The sequence below is a fragment of the Danio rerio genome, chromosome 20 (assembly GCF_049306965.1).
Source record: "Danio rerio strain Tuebingen ecotype United States chromosome 20, GRCz12tu, whole genome shotgun sequence".
Taxonomy (NCBI): domain Eukaryota; kingdom Metazoa; phylum Chordata; class Actinopteri; order Cypriniformes; family Danionidae; genus Danio; species Danio rerio.
The window spans coordinates 26,418,656-26,437,045 of record NC_133195.1 but is presented as its reverse complement, the minus strand read 5'-3'; the positions used below and the strand labels follow the sequence as shown (position 1 = coordinate 26,437,045).

At 36.0% G+C, this 18,390-nt stretch overlaps 1 protein-coding gene across 2 annotated transcripts in view; it reads right to left on the bottom strand.

Moving 5' to 3' along the window:
* Nucleotides 1-18,390, bottom strand: part of sh3rf1 (SH3 domain containing ring finger 1) — a 94,549-nt gene that overhangs the window by 15,871 nt on the left and 60,288 nt on the right. For both annotated transcript variants that reach the window (NM_001045487.2, NM_001044792.1), the window contains 1 exon segment: nucleotides 1,602-1,712. In NM_001045487.2, coding sequence (NP_001038952.2) covers nucleotides 1,602-1,712 — 111 coding nt within the window.

Genomic DNA, 18,390 nt, shown 5'->3' with positions numbered 1-18,390 from the left:
CTTGTATTAAAATGAGATCATGCATGTCAGACTAAAGTGACAGGAATTTTTTCAGCTTGATCTAGAGTATTCTTATGTATTTTCCGAATAGTGTAGGTATACCAAATATACAATCACTTTTGTCATAGAGAAACAAAATATTGCTGTATTAACTGATGAACTGGCGTTTTCCATTTTGGCAGACTTGAAAATATACTCAAAGATGAAGATATGTCACTCGTATAGTTTTGAATGGGGAAAAGTCTAACGGTCAATATGGTGAATGAAGCCCTGCCTACTAGTACAGGAGCCAATCATGGATTACTATAGACTGACGTTTCTCCAGGGAAAAGCTTAGACCAGACGTGTGCTTTTATGAGAGGTTTTCTCAGCGAATGCTTGCTTCACAGACATAAGAAATGTGTCCAAATAAAGCCTGACTTTTGAATAAACCAACTGCACTTAAAAACAAAAGTTTTTTGGTTTTGTAATCTGTATGAAATAAATGCTTTGTACAGTCAGTCCTGTCAATCACAGATCACATGACAGCAACTACTCAAACGCCCCTCAAACTTGTAAACAAAGTCGCCGGAGGAGATTCACCATGAAGACCAAGTTTTAAGTTAATTTAGAAGACTAGCATGATCTGACAAAGCATTTTGATAATGATGATAATGGGCAAAACTGCCATAAATGAGGTTGGTGTCGTGATTTCGTTCCAGTCGAGTGTGCATGTGCATTAGCTTGGGCAACCTGAAAAAAAATGCAGGTTTTGCTTGATTTGTATGTTTAGAAACTAAAGTTTTGAGACAGTTGTTGCTTAACTTTTATTGGTGATTACAAATATGTAATGTAATTGTAAGCTTGGCTAACAGTTTTGGAGAATTTGATGTTTCTCTATTTAGACAGAATGCCTGAGCATACTGCCTGAGAGGTGTTTCAAAGATGGCAGTGAAATGACTTGCCTTAAAGAGACTATGGTTGCATGGAATTGTGCATTATCCATTGTAATAATTACAATAGTAAGCACACTCAATATAAATACACAATCAACACAAAACAAAATAAAGAACTGTTAATTAATACGGCTGATTACATTACAAAACAACTTAATATTTTTAACTTAGTCAATGCACAAAAAAACATAAAAAATGTTAATCTCTGTATTAATTTTGCTCTACTAAATTATTTAACTTTGCCATCCAAAACAAAAATACAAAATAAAAATTCAACCACAACATCAACAAAAACCTTCCAAATTTATCAGTTAGGTTAGGGTTCAAACCTTACCACATCCATTGTATGAACTAATATTAATGTATTTGTGCATTAACATTATTTAAGGTTGCCAGTAGCTCGTGATTTATGGGTGTATTTTCTTTCATTTCAACTATCATGACACATTGATCTCAGCTCCAACCAATTTTATCAACATTTTTAGTAGTTTCAAACTTTATATTGTTTTGGCATGTAAACAGGTAGTTACAAAAGTGGGTAATAATAGGTCTGCATGTGAGTATTGACAAACAGACAAGGTCACTTTATACACAGAGGTCAGAAAATGCCATCTGAATAAACTTAAAGGTTGATACGTCAAGTAAATTGTGTTTTTTTAGACTCACCACTGGAATAGAGGCATAGCTGGTTTCTGGAGGAAATGTGAAAACTGTCGCTGTGGTGACAGGACTGCTTGGTGGAGGAGTCACAATGAGTCCTGTTGTGCAAATGTGAACCTAGGAGAAGGTAAACAAGAAGAAACGACAAGTTAATCAACCTTTCCTGAGCCATAGCCACATTGTCAACAGACAAGTAGAAGCATGTTATGAGACAGTGAAATTCTGCTGTGGGGATGACACAGAAAGGCATACAACCGAGAGAAATTTGGGCGGATCGCCACACACGTATGTGCACCCGATGACTGTTGTTTAAATAAACAAACTTTAATCCAACCAGACATGTTTGGAGCTACACGTCGACCTGACTTTACATGTGTTGTTCAAGCCTGAAATCAATCCACCTCAAGAACAACACTGATGGCCTTAAAATGTCATGACCAATGTGAACTTGCCTCTGGTGAGCTTAGTCGCGTGTGAAAATTATTTTTATTTCGACTGACGTGCATGAGAGAGCAAACAGATTGATGATTGGTTGACAGAGACCATATGAAGCCCTATGCTTGGGTAAACCAAATATGAGAAATGGCATTCCCCTCCAGGTGGGTTCTGACGCTGATTTCAGATTAGATTAACAAACTCATCATTTAATTTTACAACAATTTATTTTACTGTTATTACATATTGCAATATTGGTGACGTGGTGGCGCAGTGGGTAGCATGATCGCATCACAGCCAGTAGGTTGCTGGTTTAAGCCTCAGCTGGGTCAGTTGGTGTTTCTGTGTGGAGTTTGCATGTTCTCCCCATGTTGGCGTGGGTTTCCTCCAGGAGCTTCGCTTTCTCCCAGATTCCAAAGACATGCAGTACAGGTGAATTGGGTAAGCTACGTTGTTTGTATTGTATGTGTGTAAATAAGTGTGTATGGGTGTTTCCAAGTGATCGCTTGTAGCTGGAAGGATATTTGTTGTGTAAAACATGTGCTGGATAAGTAGGCGGTTCATTCTGCTTTGGCGACCCCAGATTAATAAAGGGACTAAGCCAAAAAGAAAACGAATGAATGTTCATTTAAGTTTTAATCATTAACATATCTTAAAACTAGTTCCAAACTGATTATAATGATCCATTCACAAAGCCAGTCAATTGGAAATATATAAAAAAAATAAATAAATAAAAAAAATTTGCATCGTTTATGCAGAATTGACGAACAGAAAAGAAAAGGCAATGTCTTTGTTTCCACATAATTACAATAGTAATAACAACAAATTGTGTATAGGAGTAACGTTTTACAAGCAGTAGCACTATAACAATTATAGGAGTAACGTTTTACAAGCAGGTACAATTGTAAAGAAACAATATATTTATTAAAAAACAATTGTTAATTTTAGTTAATGAAAAAAAGTTAATTCTTTGTTGTTCTTTGGTCTTTATTGTTAGTTAAACTAACTAAGCTGGCTTTTAATAATGCATTAATAATGTCAAACTGTGATTAATAAATGCAAAAGATCATTAGTAAAGTCCACAAGAAATAAAAACTAAGCTTATGATTTTGTTAGCTTACATTGCTAGTTTTGTGGTGAACACATCATTAAGAAAAAAAAAATCTGCTCTTCTAATCTTTCATGAATTAATTTCATTGTTTTTTCATTGACAGATTACGTATATCTTAGCAAATGGGCATGGCTAACATATTTAACCACGCTGCTCCAACTGTCAGTTTTGACAACAAACGGAAATGGTGAGGAGGTGTCTGTTAGGTTGTATTAACTTTCCCCAAACAATTTCTTAATCTTGCTGAATGAAATGCCTATTTAACTATATCCATTCCGCTCACAGTAGAAAAAAAAAAGCCATGCCCACTGTTTTCTCATTAAATATTGTTTTTGCAGAAACTGCATCACAATATAAAAAAATAACAGTAGCAGCTTCCGGTTCATGGGGACTTAAACCAATATTAATATGTCATAATGGATACTTCTAAATTGTGAACTTTACATGCAAATAATCCTAAAGGTCATCCGAAGCCTAAAAACTTAGTAAGCATGATCATTTCTCCCATACAACTGTATTTGAACAGCGATCACTCACACAGCATTTTTACATACTAAAAGCGCTCTTAAAAACAAAGATAGCATTCTTCACGCTGAATCTTTCCATTGGGGCATTCGCTACCTGAGCAAGTTCCACTTATCTAGTTACTATAGTTCTCCTTTACGACTAACCATATGAAACCCTATGCTTGGGTAAACTACATGTGAGGAATGGCAATCCCCCAGGTGGGTGCTGATACAGATTTCAGATTAGATTAACAAGCTCATCATTTAATTTTACACCAATGTATTTTATTACTACATATTGCAATAGTTATACAGCAATTGCTCATTTTGCAGTACTAGAAGTTACGCACATTATTTTTTTCATTTAAACTAGTTTAACTATATTTTTTTATAGTTTTTTTTTTTAGAATAACTTATTATCTCAGAATAACCCTGTGGTGATTTCAAAATTTTTTTAACAACTCTAGTGAATATATTTTTACAAAATTATTATTATTTTTATTACACATTGTAACAGTTTTTGCATTGTTTATGCAGAAGTGATGAGCAAAAAACAGAGTTTTGTTTCCACATAAGTACAATAATAATAACAATAAACTCTGTATAATTACAGGGGTAACATTTTACAAGCAGGGTCCATTAGTATTCATTACCTAATCATTAACAAGACAATTATTAGATTTATTTATTTTTTTTACCTTTGGTAATGTTAATTGTTATTTAATGAAAATAAAATTTGTCCTTTGGTCTTCAATTGTTAGTTCTAAAAGTGCATTTTGTAATGCTTACAATGCTAACTTTGGCTTTTAATAATAAATTAATAAATGTCGAACTGTGATAAATTCTACTTAAGTTCATATTAGAAAATACATTTATCAAAATTAATTAATGGATAGTTGTAAATTGTGACCCTCACATGCAACAAAACCAAAAACAGTCATCTGAATCCTAAAAACTTTAGTCACTAAGGGATGTAGTATAATTAGTATATAAGTAGGAAGCATAATTATTACTCCAATACAATTGTATTTGGACAGTGATCACTCACACAGCAAGTGCTCATAAACACAAAGATATCTTAAACTTCAAGTTGAATCTTTCCATTGGTGCATTCGCTACCTGAGCAATTTCCACTTAGAATCTAGTTATTTTAGTTCTCCTTTATGACTAACAAGAGGTCATAAATGAGGATCAAAAACAGGAGCTTTATGCCCAGGCTTTGTCAGAAAACATTAATATCACATGAATAGACCACCTAGGGCAGCTATGAGCGTGGGTGGTGTGTCTTGTGTACGGTAAATTCCTTTAAGTCCTCGGATATTGAGATCAGAGAGTTTCATACAGAACCTACAGAAATAAACATACATTTTCAGGATCAACCGAACCTTTGAGAGACACAACAAACAAGAAAGAATCAAACAGAATTATAGGTTCAAAGGGGCGCACTGCAGAGATTTTTTTGTGTTGTGACATTCAATATCTAGATCAAGTCCTGATGTGTGCGTGATGTGCTCTTTTCGGGTGAAAACTCTTTGCCTTTGTCTTCAAAAAGAAATTTAAAAGAAAAAAATCTAAAGGTATTTAGAGAGTAGCTCAAAATAGTCCTCATCAAAAAATAGACATGGATTTAATTATACAGAAATGATAAGATCCGCAATTTACTTTCAAGTTAGATTCAATTTCCTGTTCTTTCTTTCTCTCAGTACCTGAGGGAGATGCAACTCTTTTGCATATTGTATGACTGTCCTAGTATGGCATTTGTCATTAATGACATGACTTTTTTTCACTTCAGGTCCAGATTTAGATCTGTACTTCTCATTTCATGACCTGAACGTATCCAAGAGGGTAAGGTCAAACCACAGGCTTCTCCAGCTAAGGCACTGCTAAATTCATTACAGGTAATGAAATGGGTACGAGAAAAGGCCAAGCCATTTAAACTGCCAGACCTGGCACTCAACTCAACACTAAATATAGAATGAGGGACTGCTGTGCTTGCATATGTAATATTAAGAAACTGAGGCTTCATGAACACCTAAAATTCCAATTTTGCTAATCAAATCACAGGTGGATACACAAAAACAGGTTCAGCTTGCCTACATGTGACCATTTCTGGGTATAGATAAGAACACACTTGATAGAACTGCTCCATCATACAATGGTTCAGGTTGAATTTGTCATGCTGGAGGCAGTTGTTACCTAATGGTCAGTGAGTTGGACTTGCAACCCAAAGGTTGCAGGTTGGATTCCCAATGTTCTCACTCCTCACTCAAAATGTCTGTTTGCACTTGTATAGGTTTAAAGCAGATGATCAATTTCAAGTATGGATAACACTACATTGACAAGAAAGATGAAATATGTTGTAGGAAAGTACGGTAACCAATGAATTCATACTTTGCTCCACTGAATTAAAACAAACAATAGCCAATATTTATTTTAGATTTAATAGGTGATCTGAAATCTTACGGTGCTTTCACATTAGCACTTTTAGTCCACACCCAGGTTCATTTGAAGTCAGAGTACAGTACGTTTAGCTAGTGTGAACGTGTCTTCTGAACTCTGGTGCGCACCTGTGAACCCTACCCGAGTCAGCCAGAAAGAGGTAGTCTGGAGTACGGTTCGCGCAAACTCTGGTCAGGTTCACATTTGATATAAATGCAATCGTACAAAATAACAGAAGTGAATCACCAACTGTACAACAAACTTTAGTTTTCATAACGTTCATTCGTGCGTGCGTCTGTGTATCACCTACCTTGGTGACAAGTGGGACTGACCCAGTGCAAACAGTGATAATAGCCCCTTTTACACAGTGATACTAGTAAACATCTGGAAAATTACCTGGACTTTACCGGTAAATTTAAAGAGCCCATATTATACATGAAATAGGGTCATATCTTGGTTGTAAGAGTCTCCAACAACAGTCTAATATGCATGCAAGGTCAAAAAACACTTTCATGGTCTTATAATCTGCATTTATTTTTACCTAATTATCCCAGCGACTCCTGTATGAATCGTCCAGTGATTCATTTGTTCCCAAACCCCTCCTTAGCGCGGAGCTAATCTGCGCTGATTGGACCGATGACAGTCTGTCGCGATTGGTCGACTGCCTTCAGTCAGAGAGGGAAATGGCCAATAGCTAATCAGCAATTTAAAAAGTAATCACAGTTCATACACGCTCGATAGTGTATGCGTGGATTTTAGCTGCCACACTATGGCGAGTGGATAGTGCTACGGATAACCGAACGAAGGAGACAGTCGTGTACTCGCCATACCACACACACACAAAAACACACACACACCTCCGGATGACAACGCTCCCGCTTCCGCCCGCACCCGCCAGGTTTTAGCCTGAGAACCCGCTCCGTTTTCTGCCCGCCGCGCCCGGTCCCGCTAGAGCGGAGAACACAACCAAAAATCACCCAGTATACAGTCCAGACAGCCAAGCTGTCTGTATAAACACATACACACAGCACAAAGCTCGTTCGTTCGTTCGCTCTCTCTCTCTCTCTCGCTCTCTTTCATACGCTCTCTCATACCAAGCAGACTCTCTTTCTAATTCACATAGCAATATCCGTGATATTGCTAGACAGCCCGCTCCCGTCCCAAATTAAACCCGTTACCGACCGCTCCCGCGATTTATTCGGAAATTTATTCCCGCGGCTGTCCCCGCGCCAGATTTCTGCGGCGCGGGAATAAATTTCCGAATAAATCGCGGGAGCAGAACTCTAGCACGGAGCTCCATAAACAAACAGCACGCGTCGCGTTTTTAACGTGACTTTGCACGCGATAAGATAATATATCCAGTTAACCTGATACAGTACACGCGGTTACAAGTAACAAATCACAACTAAATACATTTGCAAGCTAGAGTAAACGAGGCAACAACTTTAACCGCACGTACTTACACTTGAGAAATGGAAGAAACCCATCCTGACGTCCATCAGTTACTCTTTACTGATCCTTCCTTTAACAAACTCAGATGAAGTATTCTTTGTAGCATGTAGCTTCCAGAAGTTTCCAACTGCTTGGTTATAATGCTGAGGTTTCATCTTTGGGTAGAGACTCAATATATCCATCTGCAGTGTGACTTCAATCAACCGGCATGTTTGTGTGTGTGTGTTTGTGGGTGTGTGTATGTGTGTGTCTGGGTTTCTGCGTCAGAGGGCGGGGCCTCAGGTTTGAAATCTCCCGGGTTTGCGCGTGCACGTGAATAACTTGGTTTCGTTTGTACGTCATGGCGAAACACCTAATGAATCGTGATCAAGGCGACTCGTTTGAAGCACTATGAGTCGACTCTTTTATAGATGAATCAACAGTTTTAAACACTGTACACTAACAGATTTAAGCCTTAGCTGGATACTTCACTTCACTTAGAACTGTGTTACACACTACATGGAGGGGAATTTTCAAAAACCCATAATATGGGCTCTTTAAATAAGCGATGTTCACACAATATTTCCGGAAAAGACCATTCACACATCCATTCCAAAATTCTGACATCATTAAGCAAATGACCTCTAAACAGAAGTGCTTGTATTTGAAAACATAGAAGGGGTTGAGCTTTTGTTGATGGTTTATGGTACATACTGTAGTATGTGTGTTTGCTGGGGCTCACCAGCTGCTTCACATGCACACACATCAAGCAACTGAAGCAGAGCTTGAAGGTAAACAAACAGCAGTTTATCATAAGCATTTTAGCCATAATTATTTACAAAGTTGGCATTAAGATGGACTTTAGAAATGTTATCTGACTAACATCTAGCAGCTAAATGTGTCTGAAAAAATATTTAAATTATTTTAGTAAACAGCGTGGACATCTCTTTTTTTTTTTTTTTTTTATGGATAGACGCAAGTGGCCTTCTGTATTTTGTTTTTGGTAACAAAAGCAAAAAATTCAGTAAAAGCAGAATAGCCATGATATGCATATGTCTCCGTTTGGCCGCTTTGCTTTTGTGGCCATCACCTAGCAACAGATGTACACAAAACAACAGCTTGATGACGCAAGCATACTGAGGTTAAGAAGGAAATGAAGATGGTGTGAAGAAAAACAAGCCGAGAAAGTGGCAAGTGGGAACAATCGAACTTGGACTCAGTCCAGGCAATGAACCAAGTGTGAAAGCACTCTTATAGTTCATGAATTAGTTTTTAAGATTTCAGAATTTCATCATTCAAGTAGACTAGACTTGGGTTTGTATGCTTGAAACAGCTGCCTGAATGGATTAGAAAATATAGCTGCTGAGTACTTTCCTTAAAAAGGCGAAGGTTCTCAATGAAATTTGAGCATAAGTGGTTACAAGAGATGCATTTGATTGCATTCCTCCCGGCTGACTACTTGTGACCAGATCAATGAAATCAAATGTTAAAACCATGTAGAAACAGCACCTTAAAGATTTGATGAAACCGGAATATCTATATATTTTTGTATTTATCTGAGATAAACAGATTATTTTATTATTTTTATTAATTAAATATAAACTAATAAATTATCAGTTTATAAATTTTGAATTATTTTTTATTAAAAAGAAAAAAATGCAAGTCTTTGGCTTTGTTCCAACTATTGCTTCTGTTCAAATGTTTTAAAAAACAAAAAATAACATCAATTTTCATATAATGTTGCTTAAATCTTAATCTATCAATGTCTTGATACAAAAAACTAGTGTCATCTGCAAACAAACAGAGTATTACTCCAGCAGAAAGTGTAAAAAATTCTGTATTCACTTTGAACAGTGTAACTTCTGCAAGAGCGCAATGACCTGGGAGCTAAAGCTGACTGTTTCCCCACAGAGAGCCAGAGGAGTGTTGAATTATGTGTGTGCGCATCTCTCCAGCAGCATATCTCTCTGCCACAGGCCTGCTCAGCTTCAGGGTACATCAGCTCTCAAGTCACACCCTACAGGTTTGATTGTACAAGGTACTGAGTGAGTCGATGCGTGGGCTATGAACATACTGGAGGGCTCAAAAAAACAACTCACAAGTGCTGTGTTATTTTGGTTGACACGCCACTTCCTGCAGGTGAGAATGACATCAGTGATTGCAGATTGGATAAAATAAGCCAACAGCTGGATGAGAGCACAGCTGCGTACAGGCCAACATTTCCACAGCTCTGAAATCATGCACATTTCCTTTGCCAACACTTTTTTCTCACAAGGATTCTATTGTACTGTAGTACAACCCCACAATAGTCTGACTGAAGAGTTAGTTAACCTAAAAAAATGAAGATTCTTTTGTCAAAAGTTTAAAGAAGATAGAGAAGCAAAAACACTACAAATTATTTTATGTTAAAGGGCACCTATTATGAAAATCATCTTTTGTAAGCTGTTTGGGTAGAACTGTGTGTAGGTATGGTGTGTCCACAGTCATATTAGGGTGGTATAAACACAATAAGTTTCTATTTTAAAATTTCCTGACGTTAAAATAGAATCAAAATCCCTCCCATTTTGAAGCCCACCATAATATGACATTTAAGTGCGGTTTCCCTACCCAACAGATTTATTGACAGCCGCGTATATATTTAAGTAGTAATGCGTATAATCATATCAACAAGACAGGACGTGCAACTAGGATAAAAAGATCCGTTGAGCTCTCCGTGATCATCAATCATCATCAAATGTGATCAAGAATGAGTTTTACAAGTGTAAAACATTTTTAAACAGCGGATGTTAATGAATTACAGCGATTTATTTCAGCTTCACTTATCACCACAGCCACGTGTCAGTACAATTATAAAAGACGACACTTTAATCCCAGTTTTTACATTTTGTACATTAACATAACAGATGTATCCTGTCACATTTGCCACGCAAAAACAGTGCAAAGTTAAACGAGAGTGGTGTATGTGTGCGTGAACTTTGTAACAACATTGTGTGTGACTCATCGTTGCAGAAAGGCTAGAATTAACTCCACAACAAATACATCAAATAATCATTGGGATAGTTCTTACTATAATATTTCTCAGCTTCCTACATGTCAGGCACTGTGCTGTTTATCTGACGCAGCTGAGACAGAAATTGAGGCTCACTCTGACAGGCACATGGGAACAGTGGGTGGGGAGAACTAGCATTAAAGGCACAGGCAACAAAAACCGCTGCAATGTGAAAGCTATAATAAATAATTTGATGGGTGTTTTGAGCTGAAACAGGTTTCACCTAGTAAAATTTAACACTTTCAGAGATATTTATGACTATTATGAATAAAATTTTATACACGACTAAATACTAAGGATATTTTTACAAATACCCCAGTTGGAAAAGATTTTCAATTGCCCTATCAATAAATGATTAAAATGTAATGCGTTTAATAATGTGACAATAGTAACTGTCAATTAACAATATAAAATATATAGATCAGGCCAGTCTCCTCAGCAGTAAATACATAAAATACTTTAAAACGAATGTTATTGTAAGGATATTAATTGAAACATTATGGTAAATAGTAACCAGTATGGTAAAAATTATTATTTTTATTTTTACAAAAAAGTTTGATTGAGATGGATTGTTGGCGATTGTATGGTTTTTTTAGATGAACAAGGAAAATTTAAGACCTGTTAAAAAAAGATAAGACCTACACTTCAATATTTGAGTAGATTTAAGACTTTTAAAGATTTAAATTAAATTTTTAGGAATTAAGACATTTTAAGACTTTTTAAGACCCTGCAGACACCCTGTAATTTTACCAAATACTTTATCCCATACGGTTATATGAAGCAAGATATTTTATGGTTAGTAACCAAATTAATAAAAAAAATAACATCAATATTATTATTATATAATGATATTTTACTTTCACTATCATCTATACAATTTACATCATATTTAATTTCAAATTCAAAACCAACAAGAAAAAAATATGGTTTTTAGAGCTGGCATTTTTCAAGTTGAAACAGTAACCAAATGAACTTATGTCATACTTAACTTCATTACTTCCTTTCTACATCTGCCACTGGCAGTCTCAGGATTTTGTAGGGCAGCAGCTAAGCAAAGTTTAATGCATTTGTCAAGAGCAACATTTAGATTCACACTAATGGATCTATTAATAAACTTATGGATAACACTTTACTAACACCATTTATTATTAAACCTATATAATTTATTATTAAGTTACAGTCTTAAGTCAGTATATACATATCTGTAACAGGAAAAGATCTGATTTTGTTTGAATGTTTTTAAGAAATTGGAGGTCATACTTGATACCTGTATGCTAAAGAGAACTTTGCCGCCGTAATTTTCTGCCACTAATGACAACCGCACTGACCACTCAGCAAAACATTGAAACGCACACACACAGACAATAATGAAACAAAAACTCCTTTTGGGTAATTAGAGATGCATCCCTGCTGTGTTTCATAAAGCAGCGGGAACAAAACCCAGCCATGGTAAAAAGTGTACATACTGTAACTGGCGCCTGTAAGACTTTTTCTCTTTTTCATCAACTCAAACATCCTCATACCTCCAAATGGCCTCATTTTTTCCCACAGTTTTCCTCTTTCTCCAAGCAGAAAATATGAGAAAGCAATAAGTCTGTGGTTCATACGTTCCAAAAGTGTCACAAAAAATCATGCAAATCGATACATCAGTCTCATAAGAGGGCATAGCTGCTGCCACACAGGAGGGGGGATCACTTTACAGGCTCAAACAGGCTTTTATGAGATCTGGAGTGCTTGGATAATTATTAGCGCTAAAACGCCTAGATAGGAATGCTAAAAAGAGCGTGAGAGCGAAAACGTGGGCATGAGAGAGAAAGAGAGACAGAAAGGGAACAAGAGAGACAGCGTCTATATTCATAATACGAGATGACATAAAATACAACAGATCAATTTTCATTGTTATTTGTTGTAGTGCCGTTACCTGACAACATTGCTAATAAAAAACACAGCAAGTGCGATGGGAAAAATAAATGACATTACGCTGCTGTATGAGAAAGGAAAATCTAGTGAAAAAACATCTCAATTACAGACTCATAAACAGAAAGCAGATGATAAATCTTCTGGTTAAGCATACAGGACATAGACTGGTGACTTGTGTAAATATCCTCAACTAGGTGTGAGTACAAAACATTGTGCTGGTTTCATATTAACACGATGACAAATTCTGTTGCTTGAGAAACGGTCTCATGTTCTTAAAGCGTTAACACATGTTCGCTATAGCCACAGCACATGCTTCCTCATTCCATCTGCACCGAGTATTCACTCATAAAACACTGAATCAGGGTCAGCTTTCACAACACCCTGTCTCAAGCGCTCCTTTATGAACATGAAAATGGATCCAAGGGCAAACAGACAGACCGAAACTAAGATGACAGAGGTGTAATATGTCTTCTGTTGTGCTTAAGTGTTTTGTCCTACAGAAGAGGACTCCAGAGAGGTGACGGCATTATTGGAACATACATTAGGGAAAAATAGACTATGAGTAAGTAAGATTACAATACTGGTCAAATACACCCACACTTGCATGGAGATATTGCTTCAAGAATTTGTTCTTCCAAACATTCCACTTGAAGTTGCTTCTTCGACAGTTTCAGGTCAATGCAACTTGGGGTGCCAGGACTGTTAGAAATACTGCTCTTTTTTTGTATGTTGCCAAAGACAAGATTGGCAGCTAAACAAAAAAATCAAGTATACAAAATAAAATATAGTCTACTCTCCAAAAGTTTTGGAAAGAAAATCCAGTCTGCACACAAAGGCTGCATGCATTTGATAACAATAATAGCATAAAAGTAAAACTGTGAATTAGCATTATATTTAAAAAAGTTTTCTATTTTAATTTACTGTAAAACATCATTTATTTCTGTCATGGCAATGCTAAAAATATATTAAAGGAGAAAAAAAAATCTATTTCTATTTGAATTTGAAATATTTTGTAAACTTGGAACCATATGGTCATTTTCATCATTTCAGTAATTTAGTAAAAATAAAAAGAGACATTTTTGATGAGTACAATAAAATGACTTGATCAGTGGTGAAAAGAGGACTTAAAAATCATACTTAAGTAAAAATACCATTACTTGCCTAAAAATGTAGTGCAAGTAGAGTAAAAGTATGTTGCAAATATTACTCAAAGCATTAGTAAAAAGTAGCCCTTTTAAAAGTAGTAGTGTCAAGAGTAGTAAGTAATGAGTATTATGTTGTGAAAGTTTGAAGCATTTACATGTAATTTGGGGATGTATCTTTAAACGTAACATTCTCTAGAGCATTTAGTTACTGTCTAGCAGACACACAATGTCATAAGACGTTAATATTAGGTTAGATTTAGGTTGTGATGTCAGGTGACCAAAATTCAATGTTTAGCCAGCATCTAAGCACAACGTTATTTTGATGTCCAATAACGACGTCAAATGACGTTAATATTTGGTTGATTTTTAATTGTGCTAGAAAGTTACCAAAATCCAACGTGGAGCCAACATCTTAAACCAACATCTTCTTGACATCAATTACTGACATTTTTCCATTTGTGGCCTTTAACGTTCATACTTCACTACCATAAAGGTTTCAAAGTCACACATGTTTGAAATGTGATGTTGGGTCATACACCTGACTTGCCTTCATGGTTTAAAGTATTTTTTTTAATTAATTCTTTGTCTAAACAACCTTAGACTTCGTAGCTTCACATTGTCAGTCCAATGAATGACTGTCCACGCTGTACATCCCAACTCTTTAGATCAGTTCAATTGCATGATTTCATTTTACATAATATATGCTATTGCCAAAGGTATTCAGTTGATAAGCTTACACCAAAACAAGAACAGGGTATGCAGTACAGATGCACACATAAAAAAACAAGATGTTGATACACTGGCTTACTATACAATTGCAGAAACATTGAAAGCTGGCATGCTCAGCTTTATTCTGTGCCGCAGTCTCACTCTGTCTTAAAATTCAAAGAGGTTTGTAGACCAAGCAGACTAGGGTGTAATTTTCTGCTTGACTTGCACTTTGCAACAATTCAACCTTGTTTCTGCAAATACACAGAGCATGTTTTCTACAATCATTGACTGATGTGTTCACGCTGTGAAAAAATTATTCCATTTTCTGAAAGTCCACTCTGCTCTGATTGGTCAGATGGTCCCTCTATTGCAGTGGTTCTCAAACTGTGGTACGTGTACCACTAGTGGTACGCAGGCTTCCTTCTAGTGGTACGTGGAGGAATGAAATATGTCATGTACATGCTACATATATTTTAAAATTTATCAAAAATGATGTATATAATATGCCATATATGACATATAGCCTATATTTCTGAGGTAATCTGCCACATTTTTTTTATCTGAGCAGAGTTGTAGCAACTTTACTGAGCCTACTACGCTACTGTATTTCAATACTGCTCATTTTTGGTGGTAGTTGGAGAGACAATTTTTTTCTGAGGTGGTACTTGATGAAAAAAGTTTGAGAACCACTGCTCTATTGTAACTAAACTTCCATCGGCATATTTGACATTCAGCTTTCTCAATCCGCAATGATTGTACACACTGTAAGACAATAACAATGGCACTGAATTTGCAATGGCTGCGTCCGAAATCGCGTACTACTCAGTAGGTACTGCATTTGAATTAGAATTTACTACTCCACCTTTAGAAAAGTATGTTCTATACCAGATATGCCCAAACTTAGGCCTGCGGGCCAAAGTTGGTCCATCATAACAAGTGATTTGGCCCACCATCCTATCTGAGAAGACAGTGAGAATGATGGGCAGGGGTCATTTCTAATTTAATGTAATCTTTTTTGTTTGTTTGTTATTAGTGCTGAGCTACAAAAAAATGTAATGTTGTAATTTTAAAAATATAAATACTGACAATCATCGGATACAGGACAACGCAAAAGACATTGGTGAGCAAATCAAGGTGAAAACAAATTCAGCTTGACTCCTGTAATAAGTTCATTATACTATTAAAAAACATACACTACATTAGTTAATAAAAATCTTTTTTTTTTTTTTTTTTTAGCTATTTTTAAATATCAGATAAATTAGGAATTTACCCATGGCAACTTTAATGTAATAGAGTTTGGTATATTTACTTTCGGCCCACCACACTCAATCAAATTTGCTTAAATCGCATTTCACAATCTCGCCAGAAGTAGTAGGTCATCCGGGTACTTCTCACTTACTGTTTTTCGAATTCTAAGAACACAGAACATACTGTTCGGCTCGCATACTGTTTTTCGCGTACTATATAGTATGGAAGTATGTAATTTCGGATAAAGCCAATATGAAGTTAAGCCAGAGGCTGATGATGAAACAAAAATAGGGTGGGAAATAGTTCATCAATCCAAACCTCCATCAACTTGTGACGTTTCTTGCTAACGTTACGATTTGTTATAGCCAAATATGACTCAAAACTATGCACATCAAAGAAGTCTATGCTTAATCGACCATTAATAAAGGAATAGTTCAACCAAAACTCCCTCAACTTATCATACACTTATCTATTTGAGGTTGTTTCTTCTGTTTAACTCAAAAGAAGTGTTTAGTGTTTGTTTTTCCTACTATGGAAGTCAATGGTTATCGGTTTCTATCATCCATCAAACTACTTTCTTTTGTGTTCAACAGAAAAAGAAAACTCAAATGCTTGAAACCAATAGAAGGTGACTAAATAGCGATAACATTTATTTTTTTTTGGGTCGACTAATCCTTTTAACATAATTGATGGCATCCCAAGTCTAGCAATAAATGTTACTTCTCAACATTGTGTTAATTTTTGAAGGCAGGTCCAATTAGACAATTCTGTGGGACACCAATAAAGACCACAAACTAGTATTATGCAAATTAGCCTCTTTCTTTTTTTCTTTTACTGTTTAGATGAGATATGAAGGTGAAACTGGAATTACTGAAAACTGCCTTCAGCACTTCACAATTCACTTAGGAGATAATAGCTTTATTTGTTGTACATCCTTTCCAATGAAAAATAGGGACATTACATGCTGCATAAAAACTAATATTCAAAAAAGCCTAAATGGGACACTTTAAATGTTTAAAACGAACGTAAATGTCATTTCAATTAAATCACTGCAACCATAAATTAAAGAAGGAAATGCCACATTACTGGAAGTTAGAGCTCCCCCACCCCCGATTATCCATATGAAATGACATGCGTGTCCGGCATCTCCTCAGAGACTGCAGCCAGTGAACAGCTGTGAGTGACTGTCATTTCAGGGCTGCTGCAGTAACCTCTGCGAGCGAGTGTTTGATGTGCTGGAGCGCCGTCACGCATCACTGATCTCAGACACTCGGACAGCGTGTCGGACTGTGTGGAATGAGACAGAGTAACTGCTGACAGAACAGGAGAGAACAGTAAGCTGGTGTGGACAAGCATCAGAGCTCTGGAGTGTGGGCAGGATGTCTGACACGATGCTTGCTTTTCTTTCACTTCTAGAAAGCATTTATTAGTGAGTGACTGAACTATTGTTGTGAATTTCATGTATTTCACTGATACTTGACGATTAAAGTGTAACATATTACCATCTTTGATGAGCAAAAAATATCTTTCTGAGGCTCAAACAGTTTCAAAAATCTCTTACTGTTTCATTATCGTGTATACAGTTTCTATCAGTCTCTGCAAGAGATTCATTTGAACGTGCCAAGATCAAGCAACTGCTACAGTCACATTACTGTAGAGCTGGGTAAGATATTAAGTATAAAATTTTTGATAACTGTGATTACGGTGTTAACTTAAAATATACCATAAAACCTTTTTTTGTGGGCCAGTAGAAGCGGTAATTAACTCAAAAATGAAAATGTTGAAAATTTACTCTCACGCTTGCAAAATAATAAAATAAAAATCTTCAGCAGATAACCCAAGAAGATTTTAAGCTTAAAAGTTAGTTCTTGGTGATTAATAACATTCAAACAACACCAGCAACAACAACAAGGAAATCTAAAAGAGGAAAGTCATAATATGCATATCTCCAACAACCTGAAGGTGAGTACATTAAAAGTATTTTTTTTTACTTTTGAGGTGAGCCATCCGTTTAAAATTATTAAAGACTGTTTCATCTTGTGTTGTTATATTATATATTTCTAATATATTTAATAAAATATGTTAAAGGGGTGGTCCACAACGATATCATATTTGAAATTTTAATTGATGTGTTATGTAGCTGTGTGAATATATGCAACATCTCTGAATGTAATATGCTCAGAGTTCAATGCAAAGGGAGACATTGGCTTCCATTGCTTCCAATGCTGCTATTTCCACAGAGCTCCTTCTGTTTCTGTATTTGGGCTTCCAAAGGACACGACACAAAGAAAGAAATGCTTACAGTTCCATTTTAATTAAGATACAGAGAATTATAAAAAAAATATATAGCTAGCATTTGACAAGGGGCAGTTTCAAGAATCTCTCCCATGCAGTGTAGAGCTGGATTCGGCTAAAAACTCCTCAAAGCAGCAGCTCAAACTATAATAAAATAAGCTGTAGATTGTGAGCCACAACCTGTATTTTTATTTGTTGAAATTGATCAATTACATGCATAGTGTCTAGTGATAATGTTATGTTGTATCAGGGACATAAACAAGGATGTAAACAACAGTAAATGCTTTTGGTACTATTAACAATGTAGCTACAAATTCATATCTATTAGTCAAACCCCTATAAACAGCCACAATCTTTACCAGCGCTGCAGTGCTGCTTTCCCTGCACTCTACATCTCAAACAATAAACTTGCTAAAGATATGTGAATGTTTCATATTACTTACACATGCTTATAATGCGAATATATATGGAAGACACTTGTCAGATTTTATTTTAGAGAGCAGGC